This window comes from Brachypodium distachyon, chromosome 4 (assembly GCF_000005505.3).
Source record: "Brachypodium distachyon strain Bd21 chromosome 4, Brachypodium_distachyon_v3.0, whole genome shotgun sequence".
In the NCBI taxonomy this organism is placed as follows: Eukaryota; Viridiplantae; Streptophyta; class Magnoliopsida; order Poales; family Poaceae; genus Brachypodium; species Brachypodium distachyon.
The window spans coordinates 15,198,638-15,221,894 of record NC_016134.3 but is presented as its reverse complement, the minus strand read 5'-3'; the positions used below and the strand labels follow the sequence as shown (position 1 = coordinate 15,221,894).

General features: G+C 50.6%; 3 protein-coding genes and 3 non-coding genes across 7 annotated transcripts; 3 read left to right on the top strand and 3 right to left on the bottom strand.

Annotated features, from left to right (window-relative positions):
* The first annotated feature begins 11,103 nt into the window (after positions 1-11,103).
* Positions 11,104-12,682, top strand: LOC100846344 (plastid-lipid-associated protein 6, chloroplastic). Its single transcript, XM_003577347.4, has 4 exons — positions 11,104-11,570; positions 11,661-11,900; positions 12,011-12,137; positions 12,214-12,682. Exons 1-4 carry the CDS (start codon positions 11,331-11,333, stop codon positions 12,429-12,431), a joined length of 825 nt encoding a protein of 274 aa, XP_003577395.1. The 5' UTR covers positions 11,104-11,330; the 3' UTR covers positions 12,432-12,682.
* Positions 12,683-12,757: 75 nt separating this feature from the next.
* TRNAP-UGG lies at positions 12,758-12,829 on the bottom strand. The gene has a single exon. It is a non-coding gene; the product is annotated as a tRNA-Pro (tRNA).
* A 3,599-nt stretch (positions 12,830-16,428) lies between these two features.
* Positions 16,429-17,609, bottom strand: LOC104584506. 2 transcript variants are annotated; one of them, XR_732234.3, is made up of 4 exons: positions 17,355-17,486; positions 17,087-17,248; positions 16,889-17,010; positions 16,429-16,605 (listed from the first exon to the last, which is right to left on the bottom strand). XR_732234.3 is itself a non-coding variant. In XM_014902600.2 (4 exons), the coding sequence occupies exons 1-4, from the start codon at positions 17,440-17,442 to the stop codon at positions 16,575-16,577; spliced, it is 417 nt and encodes a 138-aa protein (XP_014758086.1). In that variant the 5' UTR covers positions 17,443-17,609; the 3' UTR covers positions 16,429-16,574. The 2 variants fall into 2 exon arrangements, 1 of the variants encoding a protein (XP_014758086.1); XM_014902600.2 differs by having other exon boundaries at positions 16,889-17,024; positions 17,355-17,609.
* Positions 17,610-18,961: 1,352 nt separating this feature from the next.
* On the bottom strand, positions 18,962-19,034 carry TRNAA-AGC. Its single transcript has one exon. It is a non-coding gene; the product is annotated as a tRNA-Ala (tRNA).
* Positions 19,035-19,686: 652 nt separating this feature from the next.
* LOC100846036 lies at positions 19,687-20,409 on the top strand. Its single transcript, XM_003577346.4, has one exon. The coding sequence runs from the start codon at positions 19,771-19,773 to the stop codon at positions 20,203-20,205; it is 435 nt and encodes a 144-aa protein (XP_003577394.1). The 5' UTR covers positions 19,687-19,770; the 3' UTR covers positions 20,206-20,409.
* A 335-nt stretch (positions 20,410-20,744) lies between these two features.
* Positions 20,745-20,847, top strand: LOC112269029. Its single transcript, XR_002960620.1, has one exon. It is a non-coding gene; the product is annotated as a U6 spliceosomal RNA (small nuclear RNA).
* Positions 20,848-23,257: the final 2,410 nt, after the last annotated feature.

Genomic DNA, 23,257 nt, shown 5'->3' with positions numbered 1-23,257 from the left:
TTAGCTGCAAGCTCGGGCGTCAGGCGCCCTTCCTCGGTCATGGCACACTTGTGCGCCAGGGCGTAGAGCTCCTGCGTCGTCCGGATCCGGTGCGTGCTCAGCTTCTCCCGCATCTTGGGATCACGGACGTTGATGGTGAAGGTATTGATGATGGTGGCAGCCTCCCCCTCGGGAATGGAGTAGGAGAGACTGGAGAAGCGGTTGACGAAACTCCGCAACGTCTCTCCTGGCTTCTGCACAACCGTGTGCAGCTCCGCCATGGTTCTCGGGCGCTTGTACCCGCCCTGGAATGCGCTCACAAACTGCTCGCACGGGTCAGCCCAAGTGGCTATGGACCCGGCAGGCAGGTTGAGCAACCAGGTCCTCGCTAATCCTTTGAGGACCACCGGGAACCAGTTGGTCCTGACCTTGTCGTCGGCGCCGATGGCGTGCATCACCAACGTGTAATTCAGGAGGAAATCTTTCAGGTTCACGGTCCCGTCATATGTTCCCAGCGCTGGCGCTCGGAACTTGCGGGGCCATGCTACCCGGCGCAGCTCGCGGGTGAACGCGGTGCAGCCGTCCTCGGCGCCCATGGTAGCATCCCCCTGCTCCTCTAGGCGTTGGCGCTCTGCCTCACGCTGGCGCCGGCGCTCCAAGCGCTAGCGGAGGTCCTCTTGCTGGCAGGCGTTCAAGACGGCCCGCACATCACCCCGTGTGACGGTCTGTGACGAATCCGAGGACCCCTCAAAATCCTCGCCTCCTTGCCCTCCCTGCGGTGGAGGGTTTTTTCCCTGCCCCGAGGCGTGGGGCGCGTCTCCGTGTCCCGGGTTCTGCCCACGGCCTGAACCGGCCGGGGAGCCCTCGCCTTGCGGCTGCTGGGCGGCGAGCGCAAGGAGCGCGTCTAACTCTGCACTCCATGCCTCATATGCTGACGTGCCTTGCGGTGGCTCGTAGCGCACCATGACACACGCGGCGATGATGGCTTCCGCCGGGGTTTGAGCGGGAGGCTGCCGATTCTCCGACCGGCTGCCCTCCGCCCTGTCCCCTGGTGCCCCTGGGTGAGTAGGGCAAGATCCCGACGGCGTCGCACGCGACGCGGTATGCTCGTGGTGCAGCTGCCGCTGCGCGTCTTCAGCCCGCGAGTGGACTCGCTGGCTAGCGCAGGTGGCGTCGTCGCCGTCCGCGCGACTAGCTTTGGTGCTGGGAGCCGCTGGCCCCCTCAGCCGGTTGTCCGCCGACGGCCGAGGGGGTGGGGGAGGCAGCTGCGACTGCTGCTGCTGCACCCGAGAGGGCTCAGGGTTCTTTTTACCCTGCGACACGGGTTGCACGTCGTGTGACCGCGTGTGCGCCGCTGGGGCACCACGCGGGTCGATCCGAGAGTCTCCAGCCTGCTTGGGAGGCATGGCGACGGGTTCTGTTGTCAGAGAAGATGAAGCTGACGTAGCTACAGACGACGGCACCGGCAGTCACCGGCGAGCTCTCCACACGCGCCCCCTACCTGGCGCGCCAGATGTCGTAGCACGGGGCTTAGACACCGGGGATGTGAGGCACCCCCTTTTAGGTTCGGCAGTGGGCGTTGGGGGATCGCTCCGACGATCGTCGGCGAGGCCAATGCCAAGCGTAAGATGCACAAGACAGTTTTACCCAGGTTCGGGCCACCCCGAGGTGTAAACCCTACATCCTGCTTCTGAGTTTTTATTAGCCGATGAACTAGGGTTTACAGGTTGCCGGGGGGGTCCCCGGGCGCTCTCTCCTTTTTGCTAAGTGCTACTTGCTACTTTTGACTAAAACTAGTAAGAACCGAACCCTTCGACCGTTGTCGATGGTCCTCCTTTTATACTCAAGGAGATACCACAGGTGTCTTGATGCATGGGTGATAAGTGTCGAGCTTAGACCTTGGGCAGCTTGCCCTTGCTGCGCTGGCATGCATGCACGGTCCAAAGCACTGTATCCAAGGCGGTATGTGCCTTGGATTCGCTGAGAGCCACTCACTATGGGCTGACTTGACAAGGAACCACCCTTTTGTCGGATCATTTAATGCTTGCTTGTGCCACACTCCTCGCCCTGACGAGCCCCGCGCACAGGTAGCCTGCCGGGGCGGCCACGTGGCGCAGACGCTCTGCCTGCTGAGCACTGGCCCTATCGTAGGCGCCAGCGTCCGGGAAAACCCTCCCGGCAAGTGACCTTCTCGGGGGACGTCCTGACCAAGATTCCCTTGCCGCCTTCCGGGGTAACCCCTGCTTCCGGGGTAACTCCCACTGGGCCGGTGACTTCCCGGGCAGCTCGAGCGGTGCTACCTAGGGTGTTGTCCTTGCGGGAAGCACGTGGAACGACCCACGCGTTAGGCAGTGGTGGTACCCCGGGTGTCACTGGTGCGACAAGTTTTGAGTATATAGTTATCATTGCTAATTCGTTTCATATGCCCGAATGCATTGTCAAAATGAAAGGTTCATATGAGTTATGGTGTGCGTACTAAATTTTCAAGACATGTATTCATAGTACTTTCTTAAAGTGCACAATAAACACATGGTTCGGCCATGTTCACATGAGTATATCTGCTCGGTTATCCATGATCAAACTTACTTGTAGGACGTTGAAATTCATATAGAAACATGCACAACGGTGTAGTATCACGACGCTTCTTATTGGAGATGCGTGAAGAGACAGTAGGAGTAGCAATAAGTTCTTTTTTTTCTATAATTTACTGAGTGAATAAAATATGTATACGTACGAACAACCTCACTTTCAGAAAAGAATTATGAGTAAATAGAATTTGCTGTTTGAAAAAAAAAGAATAGAACTAAATGTAACATGGCAACACTATGACAGGACGATTGATCACAATAGAAGCATGGAAGGATTTATCCAACTTCTTTGTTTTATTTTTTGCTTCAATTGACTATAACATGTTATGCGGCCACAGTGGCAATCCAGCGTAGCAAGCGAATGTGATGAATAAACGGAAAAAAAAATACAAACAAATAAAAAATATTGATTTCCGTGAACTATTTTAATATAAAATAGACTACATGGGCCAAATCGATCATACAACATGTTCTGGCTAAGGCCCAATAAAAAAAAGCCCGTTGACGCAACCTATGTACGTGTCTCCTAATTACATTGTAGAAAAATCGATGGCAATTTGATGTTCAATAAGAATCATAAACAAAATAGAGATACAGATCAAAGATAACCCAGATTCCTGAATTGCACAGAAAACTTGTGTTGAGAAGGCAATGCAATTTATTCATTACAATTCGTTTACACGTAGAGGTAAAATCACGGGTATAGATAGATACACATACACGATAAAAATACCCGTACACATGCTGGTTACATAGGATCTGATACCGTTGGTAATGGGCTACGTGGTGAGTAAACAAAAATATAGCTAACACATACTAGGATAATAGCCTGGTACACACGTTTGGAGCATTGGTGTGCTAGAAACGCAATAGACAATTCAGATCTCATCGTCTGATGACACGATGATGATATCCTCGTTGGCATCCAAAATGAAGTCTCTGCCGCAAAATTTGCAATGCCTCCTATTGCCATCATGAAAAAATAGACGTTGTTCCTCTTTCGTTGTTTCGTTGATAATCTTTTCCGTGTGCGCAGGTGCCGTCGATACTCTCACAACGGAGTCTTCCACGATTTCTGCCGCCGCTTGTTCAGCCTCACTGGCCACTGCGTTTGCAACTGCCATCCGACGAGCAGCTTCGGCTTCCGCATCTCTTGCGGCTATGGCAATTCGTTGGGCACGACGACTATCTTCTTCTGTTGTATCAATCTGTCGCCGAGAACAAGTCATCGCGTTCCCAACAAGATCAACATGCATGCATGAGCTATGATCTACAACAGTTGGATGAACAAGCGTTGTTCTCCACGCTGGTTTACTTTCGACGAACAACAGTTCAAGCTCAGACGAAGTTGATTCATAGGAAAGAGATGGCGAGCTGACCGGAAGAGAGAATCGGGCAAAAGATCCTGAGGGCATATAAGAGCTATCGTATGATGAACTGCTAGATGATGATGAAACACCGGAAACTTCAAACCGACGAGCTTTCTTAGAAGTCGTCGCCGGTGAATGCTGGCTCAATAAACGTCGGCTCATGATACAGCAATGACGAAATTCCTCACAAGTGTTGCAGTATATTGAGCTGGAGCTCGAAATGAAAAAGAGGAGAGATTACGCTGCGTTTGGAGGCCACACGGGATGCATCTGAATTTATACTGAATAGCCAGACACGTGTAGGTCATTCGATGTGATTAGTCACTAGACTACGTGTCACGTCAAGCGAAAGAAACACGTGCTTCGCTAAGACGTGGAAGGCTATTCCCTTTGTCTCCCTGTTCAGGGAGCCTCCAGGACTCCATTTTTTTTTTACACGTGGAAGGCATTTCAATTTTTACACAAGTTAGTTACCAGTGAATTTTCCCTCTTACATTGTATCTTTCTTGCGTTCCAAGTGAAATAGCATCTAGCAAGATAATAAGACATGAAGGAGTTGATAACATGGTTAACAGAACAAAATTACATTCAAGACAGAAAGGAGAACGCATGCTCTTTTTATTTATGTCACCGTACAAACTTGCTCGAGATTGACCCAACTAGAAATGCATACGGAGTGCATAGTAACGTCGGCTAGACCGTCGATGCTATGGTAAAACAAGCATAATGTTTCACCGAGAAACACATCACAGGATCCAAATTTGACGGCCACAGTACCACAACCGTGTGTGCTACTAAAAATAAAAACAACACAGACGCACGCCTACATGAGTAACGACGTCTATATAGAAAGCTTTATTAAACACACAGCTCGATATAATCCCTCGTTGTGACCAGCCACCATGCTGATTCAAGAAGATGTGCTCCCTCTCGCTGCAATGAGAGCGACCATACCTTCATCGAAACGCTCATGCGTCCATGTACCAAGAGAGTGTACAACGAAAAGTGTTTCACCTTGTGGCGTGGACTCTTCGCACACGTCAAGTGTGTCACCACTGTGCGACGGGATCTCAGTACATATGTCACGAGCAGCCTTGATATCGGCTAGGGATTGCTCCCAGCCCTTTTCCATTAGACGAGCCCTTTCTGATAGCTCGCTAAACCTTTCCACCATGGTTCTAAGGGAATTATGCGCCATAGTAAATCTACGATGACATCGATTGAGGCGTGTCCAGTTCATATCATTGAACTGAACTCCGAATCTCCTACGTAAGGCATTTATCATACCCTCAGCCGCCTTTTCTTCGGCCCCAATCACGGAAGTCGCAATGCCACCCACGGCGTGTGCCACCCGTGTGCAATCAGGGTGGCATCTCATCGGCGGGATCAGCTGAACGCTACAAGTGTACTCTCCGTTGGCATGATCCATCAGGTACATCGGTGCAGGAGCGCCAAGTGTCCTCGCAGCTTCCGCCAAGACAGGCCTACGAGAAACCAGTACCACTAGCGCAGCTGTGGAAGAATTAGAAAGACAAATCAAATGAAGTATGCCTTACAAGACGACTGAAACACTCAATAACAAACTCAGTATAATTACATTCTGGCTCACCAGATGCAGCAGGATCCATGTGTAGCTAAGAATAGCACACGAGACGAACAACCACGAAACAAGCACCACTGGCTCTTCTTCTTGTTGACTTAGGAGCAACCTTAAAGAGTAAGAATATGCCGTGTCGTCCAGCGGAGCTTAGAAGAAGGTGACTCGGAGCCTAAGGAAGGTGACTCGCGCAGACAGCTGACTCCTTTTCAATAGAAAGGAATAGCCAAACCTACCCAGCTGGCTGGTCAATCTCAGTGATCTTATCGGCCGGCAAAGCGGAGACGGACGACCACGGTCCCGACCTTACCAGCACCGTAGGTTTACTAATCAATGAAGCCCCTCAACCTACTATCTTTTCTTACAAACTCAACCAAGCCTAACCAAACCTATCAAACTGTAAAGGTTTACTACATGGGTAAAAGAGGAGGGCAACAAGAAGGCGGTCACTTGTTGTTAGTTAGGGGAAGGGAAACTAACCTCTTGGGACAGATGGAATCTGGACACCCCAAGCAGGACCTCTAACTAGCAGCAGCTTAAGCACATGACCGGGAGCATGTGTACCGGCCCTAGTAGTGAGAGCACAGTCTAGCCAACTGACAGCTTTCTAGGGTTAGCAGGTAATTAAGCAGCGACGAAGACGAGCGACAACCATACCGGGATAGAACTAAAATGATCAATTCAGCATGGCCAGTGACCCCAGCATCGTCCTGTAAGGTAGGCTCACATGGTGGTGTAGGGGAAGGCAGAACCGGGCTTATCTAAGGGAGTCGTAATGGTAGAATAGCAAAGCATGCATCCGTATTTATACAAGAGCCAGGTGCACGAATGAGATGACACGTAGGTTGGGTCGCATGACAACTCATGCATGTAATCGTTCGACGCCTATCTTACCATGAGAAGTTCTACCGCGTGAAAGTGACAAGATGGAAATTACCATTGCGTTTGAGTAAGTGGAAGGAGAGAGAATAAAAAGCATTTGTGCACAGTTGGAAACCAACATGAAGGAAGTGCGAAGTATCTCTCGGATCACCACTACGGAATAAAACCCGTGCACACGAGAAATGTACACAGCCGGATATACAACTGTATAAACTGAGCACGGTGCAAGCGAATAAAACATTACACATAAATTAAGACAAATAAACACAGAAGAGTATAACGCGGTTTACATCGTAGGAAACCTCGCTTCCTGACTGGGTTTGTGTAGCGTTTCTAAGCGGAATCTCTGCGATATACTTCACCTGGTGAAATATCATGTCTCGCCTGAAAAGCGAAAACAGCACGTACCACGTCATTACACCCGCCCATGGTGTCATACAAGCATCATACATAACAAAACATAGTAAAAGGGTAGTCACAATTGGGTGTTAATAACAAAATGTATACAAAATAATATTCATAAACATATGTTATATTTGTTTAGTATATTTGACATCAAATATGACGGGAATTTGAAAACACTTAAAAATTAAAAAAAAAGATCCAACCTTATTTTGCCTCCGAGCTACCTGACACAGGTCCTTTTGCTTCATAGCCAGCCCACGCAGACCGTTTTGCTATAGAATAAGCCCACAAAGGCCGACTACGTTCCCATCGAGCCCACGAATGCTGGCTTTGTTCCCATCGAGCCCACGAAAGATCTTACCGTCCAGTTAACGGACACCATTTTGCTTCCCAAGGAGAACACATGTGTCAAGAATCCATGAACAGACGGAAAAAAAAGGGGGGGGCGGCTAAACTGAGATATGCAGAGCATCTGAACCAATTAACACCGCAAAACTCATACGGAAAACCCATGCAAATGAACCAAAAAACAAATATCGTGTAAATTGATGTTCACGAAAGCACAAGCGTTGCGGCGAAGCGTGGGTCTCCTGCTAGCGTCTCCTAAAGCCAAGGAGCTATTCGAGCTCTCAGCGCTCCACGAGTGCGCAGCTACGGCTTCGTTCTGATCTAAGCGAATTTTCTGGCGTGGTAGTTTCCTCATTTGCACCGGGCATGCATGTTTTCTTGTCGCTGGTTGTCGGCCGGCGCCGCTGCGATGGGCCACCGTCAGGGTGTACGTGCGCTGTTGGGTGCGGGCCGTTCGGAGAGTTGATTTCTTCATGGTTTTCATGCTGCGGTGGCCATGCATGCAGGTGCAACTTTGATAAGCCGATAATGGGTTTAGTTTTCTAACGTCGGGCTCATGTTTGAACTTCTAACCAACAGCTTCAGCTTCGGCGTTCTGTCCGCTTGTGCCGCGCGTGCCCGGTTTGTCAGTGACTGCTCGGTGTGTGGTCTCCGTCTGCCGACATTGACAATGGTGTTGTTAAAAATGTTAACCAATTAATTCGGTTTGTACTGCACAATGTGTAATTAGAGACAAGCATATTTTGACGAACATCTTTTTGGGTGCTTTACTCCTCATATAGAAGAGGAGTCTAAACGTTGGTTACTGCCGATTTGAACACCATAAATTGTTTGTACTGTTATTGACATCTTGTCCTTGTCCTCTATTGCCGTTTATGTTTAAGAAGTAAATGCTCGGCCACTCATACTTGCACTCTGATTTGGATTTGTAGCATTGCTCTTAAAGGTACAAGTATACAGATGATGTCGTGTTCGTTATTGGTGCGTAGGTCTAAACTATGATCATTTTGACTTTTGTTATTCCTTTTGTTTGGCCCATTTCATTGTGCATTGTCAAAGCGGAATCACGTCATGGATCATATAGGTGACCTGAATTTAGAACGGGCATACAAAACAATGCCAGCCGTGCTAGAAAAAGAGCAAAGTGCTTGTCGAGAAGACGTCTCGCATGCTCGGGCTGCAGTACACGTGTACCATTCTTGCAAAGTGCAAAACGATGAACCAATGTGCCATCCAACTGAGAAAGCTTCACAACTCGAAAGCCTGTGTTGCGGCGCCAGTACTACGTGTGCGTCTTTTGGAGTACCGGTGTGGACGCCGGGGATGCACACATACGGCACAACGGTATCTGTCGACGCGTGTACTTGTGCGTGCTGGAGCGTTAGGCGTGTTGTCCATCCTTTTTTTCGCATTTATGGCTAAGCACGAACAGCAACGCGGCCACTGCATGGGGCGCCTGCTTCCGAAGCCAGCAGAGTAAGTGATGCATTCCGACAGGCGCGATTGACCATGCCAGCACACCGCCGTGTTAGCAACGCGACGGATCAGCGTCGCCTTACACCGGACGCTGGTTTCCACGGCGGCGCAGCATGCGTCGTATTAGGCGACGAACCCTGATGGTCTTCATGGGAATCTGTATCGTCTCCTGTCACGCGGTTTCTATGCGGGCATGAATGCTACGGCCATATGGCTTTTACACCGCCGTAAATGCTACCGGGCTGCTCATCCGCTTATAAAGCTTGTTAGCATAACGCACCAACGCATCCACTTCCACCCACATCCGCTACGCATTCACAGACGCGCGCGCAGTCGTCATGGCCGGGTGGAGGAGCAGCCGTCGGTTCGGAGGTGCCTTCGACAATGGTTTCGGACCGCGCAGCCTGACAGCCGGAGAGGCTTGGGCGCTGCACGAGGTGGGGTACCCCACCCCGCCGGACACCAGGCTACCGACTGGCTGGGCGCTCAGCTCCGACGGCATCGGGATCCCGCCGGTGCCGCGTCCAGGGATGGCGAAGTTCTTCGCGGAGGTCTATCGCCATCGGGAACATGTGCTGACGGCTGCGCAGCGCGGCCAGGAGCGGTGGAATCCCAACAACGCCGTGTGGTGGCTTTCTGTTCTCCGCCAGCGCCGCGCGGAGCTGTTGGGCCCTCCGTCTCACAACAAGAACGCCGCTGGCCGTGCGGCGTTCTGGGGTGTGCCGGGTCGGAGCTTGAAGGCCGTCATGGACCACCTCGCGCGTGGCACCCCTCTTCCAGGTGGCCCTGCACCCGTCCGCGTCGAGGCGATTGCGGCGGCGCCCCCCCCCCTCCCCCCCCCCCCCCTCGCGTCCGCATGGCGGTACGGAAGTGGCCGGCAAGCCGTCACCCGGATGCGCCCGACGGCCAGCATGGTGGCCAAGGCATCGGGGAGGAGCCCGCTGGTGATGAGCCAGGGTGGAGGGCAGAAGAGCATGTGCAGCTCTTGCTCGCTGCGCCCGACAACCCCGAGGACATCCCAGGCTGGAACGCCGCTATGGCCCTGTCCCTGGACGTCCTGCAGCCGATGCCTGACGCTGCCGCCCATGGTCACGACGGGACTACCTGGCGATGACAGGTGGCGACGCCAGTGCTGGCCCAAGCCGCACCGCCGCCGACGACGACAGTAGGTCTTTCAACTGGGACACTGATGACGACGACGGCGACGGCATGGAGGAGTAGGGCGGTGAGGAGGACGGCTGCTACATCTGGGCTTAGCCCATTATTATTTTTATTTTTGTTTAATATGTGTTAAGTGCGTACTGTTATATATATGTTATGAAAATATGCTATTGTAGAAACTACCCATCGATTTTCTTGGTGAAATTTCTTTTGCTAATACTCACATGCCAATGCATTTAGCTCGTCACGTAGGCTATCGCAGCACAAACGACATTGCGTCCCATTTCTTGCCGCGTCATGATTCTTACCGTAGTTCATGGGTCTTGACATACAGTCATCTGCCAATACCTGCGCAGTTGTTAACGGCTCGGCGAAACTCGCTTTTCCAGCTTAGTACGTGGTATCTGCTAATATAATCATGTACTACTTGACATTTATTATTAACGTTCCAATTTAATTTTCTTCTTTACCGTAGCGATGCACAGGCCTTTGGCTAGTTACACGTTTTAATTTATTGTTTCTTTGCCGTGCGCATGAGTTTGGCATTGTATTTTAATTTGTAAGTTTTTCCTTTTTAGGAAAACGGCAAAAGGGCCAAAAAAGAGAGGTTATCAGAAGCTCAGGTTACAACACCAATTCAATCATCACAAGTGCAGGTGAAGGAACCGGACCCAACCGGCTATGGCACTTATCTTCATCACTTCTTGCGAGTGATGCACGAGTCAGGTATATAAAGTGGTCGACGCCATTATAGTTGAGCCGTGTGGTACTAACTAAAATGTGGGTTCACTCAGTGCTTAAGGCAAAATGCCGCTGACTAATTGTCTGTGGGCCGCAAATTGGATCGATATTAGCGGCCTGCTTCTGCTTCGGTACAGCCAGTTTAAAAGTTACAACCCTCCAATTTCTTTTATTTTTTCTCATGTAACATTTCCTACGAAACTGCAGCCAAAGGAACGCATTCCTAAGAAATTTTTACAACCTCAGTTTACTTTCCAAAGAGTTATGGTAGAAAAGGCAAATGAAACTCTCGAGGAGAGAGTAGACAGGAGGTGGAGACGGAAGGATACAAGGAGTGTCGCCCCTTTCATATGCCGTGGATAAGAATTCAGAGAGCATGTGTGTGTTTTTTCAGCGTGCGTGTTGGCGCGATGAGCACCACGACGAACGCGCGGAACGTGCACTGCAGACTCCCGTGGGCCGCGTGGCAACACAACATCTGAGAAGTAAGGCAATCAGCAAAGAATACGTCACCAGCAAACCAAAGCGTAAAGCGCAACTTGAGCTCCCGCTAGTACGCGTCCGACCTGAGCCACTCCTCTCCGCGGCCAGCACCGTCGCCTGACGCCCACCACAAAAAGTTCCACGGCGCACACAGATAGTAGTACTGTAGTAGTAGCATCTTTCTTCCACAGTTCCACCAACTTCGATTCCACAGGTTAATTGTAGTTCCTCCGCTGCTTCTGTCGATCGATCGAGATCGCTTGCCTGCTTGCTTTGCGCCTTTGCTTGCGCTCTGCAGCCATGGCGGCGCCGTCGTGGTCCTCTTGCTGCGCCTCCACCGCAGCTCGTCCTCTGCTTAGTCTCCCCCTTCCTTCCGCCAGCGGCAAGAGCAGGGAGCCATGCCGGACAAGCAGCGGCAGGAAAACCCAGCGGCAGCTGTCCATCTGCGCGGTGGCGGACGCGCCGCCCGCCGTGGACTACGCGGACAACGGCTCCGGCGCCGGCACCGAGGACGTGGCTTCTCTGAAAATCAAGCTGCTGGTGAGCGATTGACACGAATCCGGCTTTGATGGATGGAGAAATTCTTGGATTTCATGGCGCGATTTGATTTGATTTGGTTCGGGGATGCAGAGCGCGGTGTCCGGGCTGAACAGGGGCCTGGCGGCGACCCAGGAGGACCTGGACCGGGCGGACGCGGTGGCGAGGCAGCTCGAGTTGGCGGCGCCGGAGCCCGTGGACCTTGCCAAGGACCTCGACAAGCTGCAGGGGCGGTGGAGGCTGGTGTACAGCAGCGCCTTCTCGTCGCGGACGCTCGGCGGCAGCCGCCCCGGCCCGCCCACCGGCCGCCTCCTCCCCATCACCCTCGGCCAGGTCAGGATTATTCAGGAACCATTAGCCAACCAACAGCCTCGAAACTCAACTGAAGAAGAATTTTACTGAAAAACTGAAATTCAGCAAACCGTTTTGTGTTCACCGACCAGGTGTTCCAGAGGATCGATGTGGTGAGCTCGGACTTCGACAACATCGTGGAGCTGGAGCTCGGCGCGCCGTGGCCGCTGCCGCCCGTCGAGCTCACGGCCACCCTGGCGCACAAGTTCGAGCTCACCGGTACTGTCTTCAGAGCCGCCCTAATAGATTGGTGTTGTCTGAATTCTGATGGCTGCCGCTTTCCTTTCCATTCCAGGGACAGCGAGCATCAAGATCGATTTCGACAAGACGACGGTGAAGACGACCGGGAACCTGTCGCAGCTGCCCCCGCTGGAGGTGCCCCGCATCCCCGACGGGCTCCGGCCGCCGGCGTCCAACACCGGGAGCGGCGAGTTCGAGGTGACCTACCTCGACGACGACACCCGCGTCACGCGGGGGGACAGGGGGGAGCTCAGGGTGTTCGTCATCTCATGATCTATCAATTCAAGCCGATTATGCACCGCTGCTCTATCTGTGTGTGTTGTCCGCAATCTCTCCTCTCCGGCCGTGCTCCGGTCATTTTTGCCCGTAATTAACAGGATATATCGTTCAATCTCTTTCATTTTGCAGTGCTCAGGATGATTTTTGTTGTAGGAATTGTTATAGCTGTAATTCTCACATCAGGAAACTTCTCATGATCGAGCTGATTTTGCATCGCTGCTATCTGCAATGCTATATCTCTTGTCTATAAGTGCTCCGACTTCGTTTTGCCCCTATTGCTGAATTTCCCCATGGAAAAAATAAGAACAGCATTGCAAAAAGGGGCATTCCGAGAATCGAACTCGGGACCTCTCGCACCCAAAGCGAGAATCATACCACTAGACCAAATGCCCTGATTACGGTAGATGAACCATGCTTTGATGTACATCCTAAGTGAAAGGTTGCTTTGAAATTTGAGTGTTCGTTTCATCACGGAAGAAAAGAAAGAATTGCGTGTTCAAAGGGAAATGAAACCTCGAGACGAAACATGGGCTGCTTGATTGAAGACGCACGAGGCTGATTGGGGCAGCAGTGAGAAATGGATCTCCGGCAGCACTGATGAGTCATGACTACGTTTGGAAGAGAGGAAGGATATGCATTATCAGTACATGGTCATGGTCGTTAGGGCATTTCCAAGGACATCTCTCAATTCTCCTCATCTGTCCAAAATATGTCTACCGTCTCCACATCTTCCACAAATTTGGGAGACAATAGGAGTTATCTAGTGCCTAGCATGGCCAACTTGTCACAGAACCCTCAAAGTTGGTTGTCGTGTACGTACTACCGCATTCTACGTCGATGATTTCCTAAAAAAGAGCATGAATCAGCTAGGATCAAGGGTTTAAATTGTGGTTCACATAACTTAGTGTCATGGTCACCGAAAATCCATTGAAAGCTATTGCCAACAATTATAGAAGCTATCGTCATAGAGTTTTAACATCAATACATCATGGCATAGAAAATAATAAAATGTATAAGATATCAATACTGCAAGCCAATTATAGCCTAAGAAAATATAAATATGTGTTAAAATAAATAACTATCACACCGTTTTTTTATCACATTACGTACGGAAGACTAAGAAATATGGATGTTGGAGTATAGAAAAAGAGAAGAATGGAGTTTCTTGATATGTTTTCTCATATATATACACTTTAAACTTATACTTGACGTCTTTGACATGAATTTACTTTTGACAAAATAGTATTTCAAGTTGGCATGCTATTTTGTGATGCATGTATCTGCGTGGAGCAGTGGAGCTATCACTAGCTACTCCCTCCGTTCCGAAAAGGTTGGCGTGGCTGATCATTTTACAAAAACACCCCTGTAATTTGTTCGAATCAACCCACAAGCCTCCTCCCCTCTCTGGCTCTCTGCTCGTCTCCTCCCCTGGCCCTGCTCGTCTCCTCTCCTCTCTGCTCGCCACCGCCGTGTTCCTTCTCGTCTCCGGCTGCGCTCCGCCTCTCCTCTCTGCTCGCTGCCGTCGCGCTACCTCTCACCTCCGCCGCCCTCCTCCATCCCCCCCTGCTGCCCAGCTTCCCCTCGCCAAAGAATCGTCGGTGATGCTCTCCCCTCGCCAAGGAATGGCCGGCGCCAAACTTGGCTTATTTTGGCCAGGAATCGTCGGGGCGCGGGACGCCATGGTGTCTGGGGAAGGCGAGGCCGCCGCGCGGGCGCTCCAATTCGCGGAGCGAGCGCCTCGAGCACCGCGGGGAGGGAGCCGAGCTCGAGCTCGCCATGAGCCTCCATGTCGCCGCCGCGATCCACTGCGACCTCGGCCGCCACGCCGACGCTGTCTCGGTCCTCGAGCGCGTCGTCGCCGTTTTCACCATGCCGCCTACGACCGTGGCTCCTGGGCCTGAAGGGGAGCATGAGCAGGCCATTCCGCCACCCCCGCAGAAGCAGCCCGAGGAGGAGGAGGAGCAGCAGCGGAAGGGGGAGGAGGGGCGCTCGCCGCCGTCTCCGACTGGATGCATCTCGGCGACATGGAGTCCATTGCCTGAACTGTAATTGTAATAATCTGAAAGCTGTGGGACTTAATTGTAAATCTGACTTCTGAATGTTTCTGCGCCAACCTTTCCGGAACAGAGGGAGTACAGAGTTTGGAAAATAGGGGGCTATAGCGCTAATCGGTACTATATTGCTTAGCCTTTGGGGTTAGAAAAAAGACTCTGGCTACGACCTTGATCTTGATTGTCTTGATTGATAATAAACTTTTGTGCCCATTTATATCTCGCGCTCTTTGTTTTCTTCTTTCTTCTCTCTTTAAACCATAGTGAGCTTGCACGTGCAACGCACATCTCCACGATAAATGTTTTTTGAATTTAATTTCTCTATAAGTTATTTTTATTACTGTTTTTATCGTTGAATCATTTAAGTAGTTGTCAGTGTGTAGCAATGCACACATGCAATGTATAAAATCCACGAGCACATAAATATATTACAATTAGGTAGCCAAATATTACAACTCGACAGAAATTAGAAGCAATAATTAATTAAAATACAAGTCCTCCACAATATTATCCACTATTATGGTACAGAGAAATAGAACGAATCTTGCTGAAAGACCAACAAAATTTTCAGGTATAGAAATTCCATGTTTCCGAATGGAAGGAAGCATTAATACGTACGCGTGATCTAAAAAAAAGACACAACCATCCAAATCCTAAACGCCTTGAGCAGCAACTGCTGGTAGTGTTACCAGTGAAATTCTCATGTTGACCTCTGATGAAGCACCTTTAAGCATTGCAGCCTGTGTTGGATTGGTATGTGTGACAGATTCTGGTTCATTTGGATACTGAATTATTGGATAAGTTCATGCTCTGCCATGCCAGGTGAACATGGATAACATTTAGAAAAAAAGGCTAAGAGTTTAAGCACCATCAGTTCCACATCCAGCAGTGATACCCAGTTCAGTTCTGCAGCCCTTTCGACTTGTTTTAGCTGTAAAAGTTGAAAGTTCAGTTATAAGCAATGTTCTTTGGATCTTGTCTAAGCCATGTGCTTCCTTTCGTGGAGATCAACAATGTTGATGCCTCAGTATGGTGAGCTGAGAGAAAAAAAAACTGTCAGGATCTAAAAGAAACTTACATGAATGAACTCATGTTCCAATGTAACAGCGGATGGATCGAGGGAGCATAATATGCTCTTTTGCAACAGAATCTGATAACATGATATGGACAACAATGCGCCTAGTACTCTTTCCAACAGGCAACATGCATTGAAGTCTGAAGTGCTAAATATTAATAAGTGACTTGACTTCTGAAACCAAGCAATCAACAAACGGATGAACATACTCTTTGATATCTATAATCAACTTATGCGGAAAAAAATATCTAATTTGCTTCCACATGCTCAAGTCTTAGAAATTCATGCACACCAAAAAGAAAATTGGCGCAAATTTGTGTACATTGCAAGCAAGCCAGAAAACAAGACAGGAGTCTGAGGCATACTTCCTTTGATCAAATACGCAGTATTTCTGAACAACAATAGCGTCCACCGTGAGGATGAGACAGAATGGAGGACCTGGTCGCATGCCTCACCATGAGGATGAGACGGCGGCCGACGTTGACTACATGGCCATGCCCATGTTCCTTGAGACGCAGCTCTTGGTTTCGAACGGCTCCATTGCTACTATTTCAGCCTCATCATCCATGGTGGCCATGGCGGGGGCCCGTGCAGCAGATCAGCAGCTCCAAATCTCCCATTGCTCCGGCTTCTAATCATTCTCCTCCTCCTCTTATGTAAACCTACAGGTTTCAGATTATATCAGCTTGTATGAACAAACATTTTAAGCTACAATTGTAAACAGTAAACATGAAGAAGCACAGCAGGTACCCTGTGTAGAGTTTTACGTCTTCATAGTTCCATTTCTGGTTGAGCGCCCTCTGAATTTTCCTTTCACTATACAATGACCATATTTATCATATCTTGAGTTCTCTGTTGAAATTTCCTAACCCCTTTGCTTTTACTTCTTCATAACTACCAAGAGCTCAGGAAGGCAACAAACACTAATGTATGTTGGAAGAAAAAATTACTAAAAAGCATAACAAGGTAAAACTGAATACTACTCTTTCCACTGTTGAATAGAGTGGACCTTCACAAGTAATCACATCCAGGTGCTTTCTGTCTGCAGAAACGAAGCTATAAGGTAAGATAATTAACAACCAGACCCATTCCATATGAAAGTCGCCTGAAAAATTTATTCGCCTGAAAACCGTGCAAATCAGGGACAGACCCCTGTAGCAGATCAACCGTTTTTTGACAATTTGCCAAAGAGTTGCCCTGACGGCAAACCCAGCTAATCTTAAAGCTATTACAAGAGAGCAGAGCATTCCTAAAATCCTGATGCAAGAAGCAAGTTCTGGATCTGTCGACATCAAGCTGTCTTCAATCTAAAACAAAAGGCGTACCTGTAAATCTTAAACGCCTTGAGCAGCAACTGCTGCAGCAACTGAGCTGAATCGCTGATAGCTACCTGAGTTGTGGTTGGTGCCGATGTCTTGAACTGGGGTGTGCTCTCCATGAGACTCACCTGTAGGAACAGGTCTGCACAAAAACAAGGGCAAACATAATTCAAATAATAAGAATGCAGGTGACATAATAATTACCTTCGGCCTTGGACATGGGTGTATGTGGTGACATTTCCGTGTCCTTGAGCATAGCAGCTGAAGCTTGTTTCTTCTCAAGGGCTTCACGCCGCCTCCTCAGTATAGCATCTCTATTTCGGGCATAATAATCTTTGTTCTTCTGGCTCTTTAATTCTTTAGGGTCTGCACATGTTTATAAATGCCACAATTTTAGACCTGAACAACATTAGCATCCACTGGCGAAAACAAAAAACTTTGAAACTACGAACTGGCTGCTGATAGTAGTTACCTAAGGATGGAGTACTACCCTCGGGGTTGGTGTTTCTTATATCATGGAATGGTCTCCGTGTGGTTCTGTTGTTTTTGGGAGATGACATATTCAAAGTATCTTTACCTGTGACATTGGTGTTGCTTATATCATGAAAAGGGATCCTCGTCGTTGCAGTGTAACAATGTTTTTAAATCGACAGTCTAGCACATATGCGCAATCAAAAGAGCATGAAAATTCGTTGAAATTATAGACTGACACGTAATGGGAACTCACGGTGTCACGGAATTGAGGATCCGAAAGACTCTGAGCGACGGCTGGCGAGCGGGCGTGGTGGGCAGAGGAGGGGCGCGGGGGGTGGGAGGAGGCGGCGGGGCAGAGGAGGGGCGCGGGGGTGGGAGGAGGTGGCGGGGCAGAGGAGGGGCGTGGGGGTGGGAGGCGGCCGCGCAGGAGATCGCGGCGGCAGTGGGGAACTGCTAACCTTGAAGGCGGGCGGCTGCGTGAAGGGCAGCAGTGGGGCGGGTCTGTGACGGCGGCGACTCTATGCAGGGCCGGGATGGCGGCGGGGCGGCCATGGCGGGGTGCGCAGGACGGGTCTGCGAAGGACAGGGCGCGTGATGGAGGCAAAGGGCAGCGGCGCGGGAAGGGCGGCGGCCGCGGGGGTCAGAGGCGAAGGGGCTGACTGCCGACGGAGACGGCGGGTCGCGCTGGAGGGCCTGTGCGGCGGGTGGCGACGGCAGCGGGAGTTGAGAGGGAGGGTAGAGCGCGCGCGGGGCAAGGCGGGCTGAGGGCAGAGCGCGCGCAGGCGAGGCGGGGGCGGCGGCAGCGGTAGTTGAGACGGCGGGGCGGGCGCTGCGGCGAGCGAGTGCGGGCTGAGGCCGACTGGCGAAGGTTGCTGCGGCGGGGCAGTTAGGCTGCTGTGGGAGGAGGCGGCTGGTCTACGAGCCTGCGCAGGTGGCAGTGCTCGCAGGGGAAGGGAAGGAGAAGGAGGCGGCGTCTGCGGCTAGAGAGACGCGGGGCTGACCGGGTGAGGAGAAAAATAGAAAAGAAAACAATTCGGGAACCAAGCGGCGGGCTGAAAGATTCTCCTGCGGGTGAAATTTCAGTCCCAATATGTAATCACTAAACGCACACGGTTAGCTACTAATCTGTGTTTAGTGAGTCTGATTGTGGGGTTATTAGTACTCTGCTTGCGTTTGGTGTGGTGGACGTTGGAACATGTTGGTGCCTTTATAAGTAGCAGAGATGATCTTGAATTCGCTAAAAGAAATCTTGCCGGGTTTTTTTTTGAGCGAAAAAACAAATCTTGCCGAGCGCCCGAGCACAAGCAGGCCGCCATCTCCGGCCCATGGATCGAAGGACTGCCACTCCATGCACGGAATCACCGGCAGCTTTGCGTTTCCTCTGTGACACGGACCACAACATAGTTAGTCCCACACGGCTTAGCTAGTAGAGTCCTCACCTGTTTATATACTGTGTCGTGTAATCGTTTAGCTAGTAGAGTCCTCACCTGTTTATATACTGTGTCGTGTCCTGTTAAAGGGAGATTTGGTACGACCTGAGCTTCTTCCTTTTTCTTTTTGCTCAACGTATGGAAAAGTTTATAAACAGAAAAGAAAAGCAAAATGTGGAGATGCGGGGTATCGATCCCCGTGCCTCTCGCATGCTAAGCGAGCGCTCTACCATCTGAGCTACATCCCCAATATATCCAAATTCCTTCGTTTACATATTTATATTAGTATCACTGAAGTTCAAAAGATGTACACTTTACTGTATTATTATGATGCCTAATCTCATTGGCAGAACTCGCCAACTGTGCACTGATCTCATTGACAAAGAACCCAAACCGGCCCATTTTAGACCTTAGAAGCGCTGGCACTTGGATTAATGCCCGGTCTTTCAAAGACCAAAGGTTCAGATTCGGAAATTTTATCAGTTCTCCATTCTCGTCTCCGTACGTTTCTTTCTTTCTGCCAACCTACGGTAGTACAGCTCGTCGCACCATGGTGCCGGCCCACTGGTTGGCCAATTTGACCATCTCTGGCGAGCACTATCGGTATCCTCATGGCGTGCTGCCGACGGGCTGTGCTATGCCATTACAGAGCAGACTGCGGAGCGATATCTGGACTCGGTCAGAGAAGGCTCCCGTGTGAGTAATTATCTCTTTTCTTCAACACCTGTGTACGCTAACAAGCTCCAAAAACAAGTCCACATATTTTGACTCTTACTTCTCGAAATTATCGGCCTGTATCTGCCAAAGTTGACGCGCACGCGGATGCAACGGTACAACTGTACCGTGATCGGTGGAAGCTCAGCTGCGTCACCTATATAAGAAGCCCTCTCTTACGACATTCCATCACAAGTTCACAAGTTCAATCACAACAACATCATCTGACCATCTCTTCAGTTTCCCCCAAAAATATTACTACTAGCTCGAATGGCATCCCAAGTCGTTGAGGCCCACCGCGCCGCCGCAGCGATCGTCCGCGGCGACGACGCGGCCTGCAGGAAGAAGTCAGTGGAGGCGCTGGAGGAGCTAGGCCTGCCCACGGGGATCCTTCCGTTAGAGGACTTGGAGGAGTTCGGGTACAACCGTGAGGCCGGCTTCATGTGGATGGTGCAGAGGAAGAAGAAGGAGCACACCTTCAAGAAGGTCAAGCAGACCGTGTCCTACGCCACAGAGGTCACCGCCTTCGTCGAGCCCGGGAAGCTCAAGAAGATCGTCGGCGTCAAGACCAAGGAGCTCTTCATCTGGCTCTCCGTCGTGGAGGTGTACGTCGAGGCGTCGGCTCCCGGCAAGGTCACCTTCAAGACCGGCGCGGCCGGCCTCTCCGAGTCCTTTGATGCCGCTGCCTTCGCCCTGGGCGAGTGAGGATCGGCTGCATACCCTGCAGTTGACGGGATGTCTGCTTTCGAAGTCACTAGTTAATTCTGCTGGCTACCCATAACAGCAGAAGCCTGATGTTAGTTGTGTGATGCTTGTAACTTTTTTTTGGACCAAGTGTGTGATGCTTGTAACTTTGTAAGCTGTTTTTCTTGTTCCGTGCTTGAATGAATAAGATTTCGGTTCGTAATATTTCATGATGCAAACATCCAGATGCATGCAAAAGTAGAAGATGAAAAAGAAGAAGGGAAAATACAAAGGTTCAACAGTTTAATCCGAGGTATCAAGTACAAACGCGTAATGGGAGAAATCTGCAATGACTTGCAAGACCAAGCTACTTGGGCTGTTGCTCTCTACTGGGTTGGGCCGCATGGACTGACACAGGCCCACGCGCGGTCCTTCACGAGCCTGGGGCTGGCCTGATCCGATGGTTGCTGATCAAGGCAACAGGCTAGAAAGTTTAGTCCCACCTCGCGAGATGAAGGATAGTTTGACTAGATTATAAACATTCTGCTACCACCCTTCTCGTCCCTTCGGGGACATCCGATAAAATTGGAACGATACAGAGAAGATTAGCATGGCCCCTGCGCAAGGATGACACGCACAAATCGAGAAATGGTCCAAATTTTTTTGAGATTTTGCGCACCGGTCCTTCGACGTCTATGTTCCTTCTTACACTTACACCCCTCGCTAGTTCTGTTTAAGTCCTGTGGGCTCCTGTGGGCTGACCGAAAGGTCCTTCCTGATAACGTGACGTTGTCAGAATTCAGAAATTGCATATTTAGCCTTCAAGTATACTCCTAACATTTTTCCTACAGTAGTTCTCTATTGCGATCGAAGGAGACGATAACATAAAAATGGAAGTTAATTAGGAGTCCTCCGCATCACAAAATGTGCACACACTGCAAGCCAAGGAACAAGAAACGCACGTTTGTACATTACTACATCAGATCAATGCTAATGGCCGGTGTATATATGCCGCGATGAACTAACGATCGAGACCTCTGCCGCGCCAGCGCCAGCGCCGGCATGGCCATGCAACGCGTATCACGGGAGGCGCGGCTGCTCCAGCTCCGGCCGCCTCGGGCTGCCGTGGTGATGCAGCGGGTCCGGCCCGCCCGGCACCATCCGCAGCTCCGCCGCCTCCTCCCCTCGCGGCGGCGCGCGCGTCCACCTCCCGCCGCCGTCCTGCCCCTGTAGCTCAGCACGCAGTTGCACCTGCACCACCGCAAATGTCAATGCCTTGCCCACGACATCAAACGCAGAATTTCAGACTCTCACACCGATGAAACATTACATACCTCTAGCCCGTGCCGAAACGCTGCCTCAGCCGGCCTCCGTTCGCCGCCGAGGACTCCGCCGGACAGTCCTGAGTTAAACAAGCCCAAATCATGAACTTAAATCTCCAATGCAAAAAGGAAGGAAAATTGGAAAGAGGCAAACGAAGCAAATTAAGTTTTGATCCTAGGCACGTACCAGCAACACGTGCCTGCGATGGACGAGCGAGCAGAGCGGCGACCGCCAAGCACAGCAAGAACCTCCGGATCACGGCCATGGACGGCGAATGAAGCTACGTATACCTACTCAGAAACCGGGGTGTAAAACAACAGGACGGATTGGAGCTAGCTAGCAACCTGATCGAGGACTATATGAACCAAACTCCAGTTGCCCATGCCTCTTCAGGGACCGATACAGGGCGTCTTTTATAGAAAAAAACGAGCTTGCAGTTGCAGGCAGGATAGGATCATAAGATCGAAAGGGTCAGGGAGCTCTGCTCAGAGAGAAGGGAGTAAATTCCGGGCGGTTGAGCACCGTTAAGGCGGGACAAGACGCATGCCATCGTGTCCGGAAACCAAACCTTCTCTGGGAAAAGGGAACTTTAGCGAAAGATTTTGTGGGAAACTGGAGATCCGGAGGATCCAAGTACACAGAGAGCTAGGATCCAAACGATGGAAGGTCTCTTTGCTCATAGGTTCTCCGATCCTGACGCGTGACGCTCGGGTGCCACGTATATAGGTCACGGATCCGTGCAAGTAATTGCCAGTGCCTCTATCCTCTGCGCCCCATCTTTGACGTTGGGACTCTGCTCTTTGGGTCTCTTGGGGGAGAGCATGCATGTAGCAGCAGGAGGCATCTGCTTGTTAATGAGACAAGACGGCGTCTCAGGCTCAGGCCTGGCCTGGGTGGTTTGACGGCAGTAGCTGTCAGGAGTAAGTACTCTGTACTCGGCTGTTTGTTGTTTGTGCTGGAGTGCGAGTACTGTTCTAAGTTACTGCAGTTTGTTTGCCGGAAAGCATTCGTGATTTGCTGTGAATTTGAAGCCACAAGCCGGAAAGCATTCGTGATTTGCTGTGAATTTGAAACCCTGCCGCTCCCGTTTGGAGCCAACCCACGTTGACCAGATTTTCTGCTTCTTTTTCTGGTTTTGACCAAATGTGAACTTGCGTTTCGGCAAAACTTTATACTTAAGAAAGTTACCGAGGAGTACAAAACTTTGTAGTAAGAAAGTTACCGAGGGAAAACCTAAGATTTGGCTATGCCCGGATCGGGCGACGACGGCATTTTTACGTCGATTTTCTCCTTGGGGGCGTTGTCATGGAGACCACGACTCTTGGTGGCATCGAGTGGTGTGGTCCGTCTATGGTGGAGCTTCTTGTCTCGGGTTGTTGAAGGTTTGGTGGTGTCTCTTCTTGTGTCTTGTTTAGCCTAGGCTATCGGTTTGTGTCTGGCGAGAGCGTGCGTTTCTTATCCTTTGGTGCGGTCTCGGCATGTGATGCCTTTCATCTTCACTGTCGGCACGTAGGTGTCGTGTTGTATTCTCGGTGGTGTGTGGTCTTTCGGCTTAGCCGACGGTATGTGGAGGTATGATCTTTCGGTTGTGTATTGCCTTTCGACTTCATCAGCGGCACATCGGCGTCGCGGTGGGTCTTGATTACGCACGGCCCTTCAACTCTGCCGGCTACGTAGGTGTCGTGGTGCGGCCTCGACCCTGTGCTTCCCTTCGGCTACGGCGACGACATAGTGTCTGGGTGGGCTCGGC

Coding starts and splice junctions, on each gene's coding strand:
- LOC104584506 (XM_014902600.2), bottom strand. CDS start 17,442: ATGTCATCTCCCAAAAACAACAGAACCACACGGAGACCATTCCATGAT. Junction 17,249..17,354: donor GGGTAGTACTCCATCCTTAG/GTAACTACTATC, acceptor AAACATGTGCAG/ACCCTAAAGAATTAAAGAGC. Junction 16,606..16,888: donor AAGGCGTTTAAGATTTACAG/GTACGCCTTTTG, acceptor TCGTTTCTGCAG/ACAGAAAGCACCTGGATGTG.
- LOC100846344 (XM_003577347.4), top strand. CDS start 11,331: ATGGCGGCGCCGTCGTGGTCCTCTTGCTGCGCCTCCACCGCAGCTCGT. Junction 11,571..11,660: donor CTCTGAAAATCAAGCTGCTG/GTGAGCGATTGA, acceptor TCGGGGATGCAG/AGCGCGGTGTCCGGGCTGAA. Junction 11,901..12,010: donor TCCCCATCACCCTCGGCCAG/GTCAGGATTATT, acceptor TTCACCGACCAG/GTGTTCCAGAGGATCGATGT.
- LOC100846036 (XM_003577346.4), top strand. CDS start 19,771: ATGGCATCCCAAGTCGTTGAGGCCCACCGCGCCGCCGCAGCGATCGTC.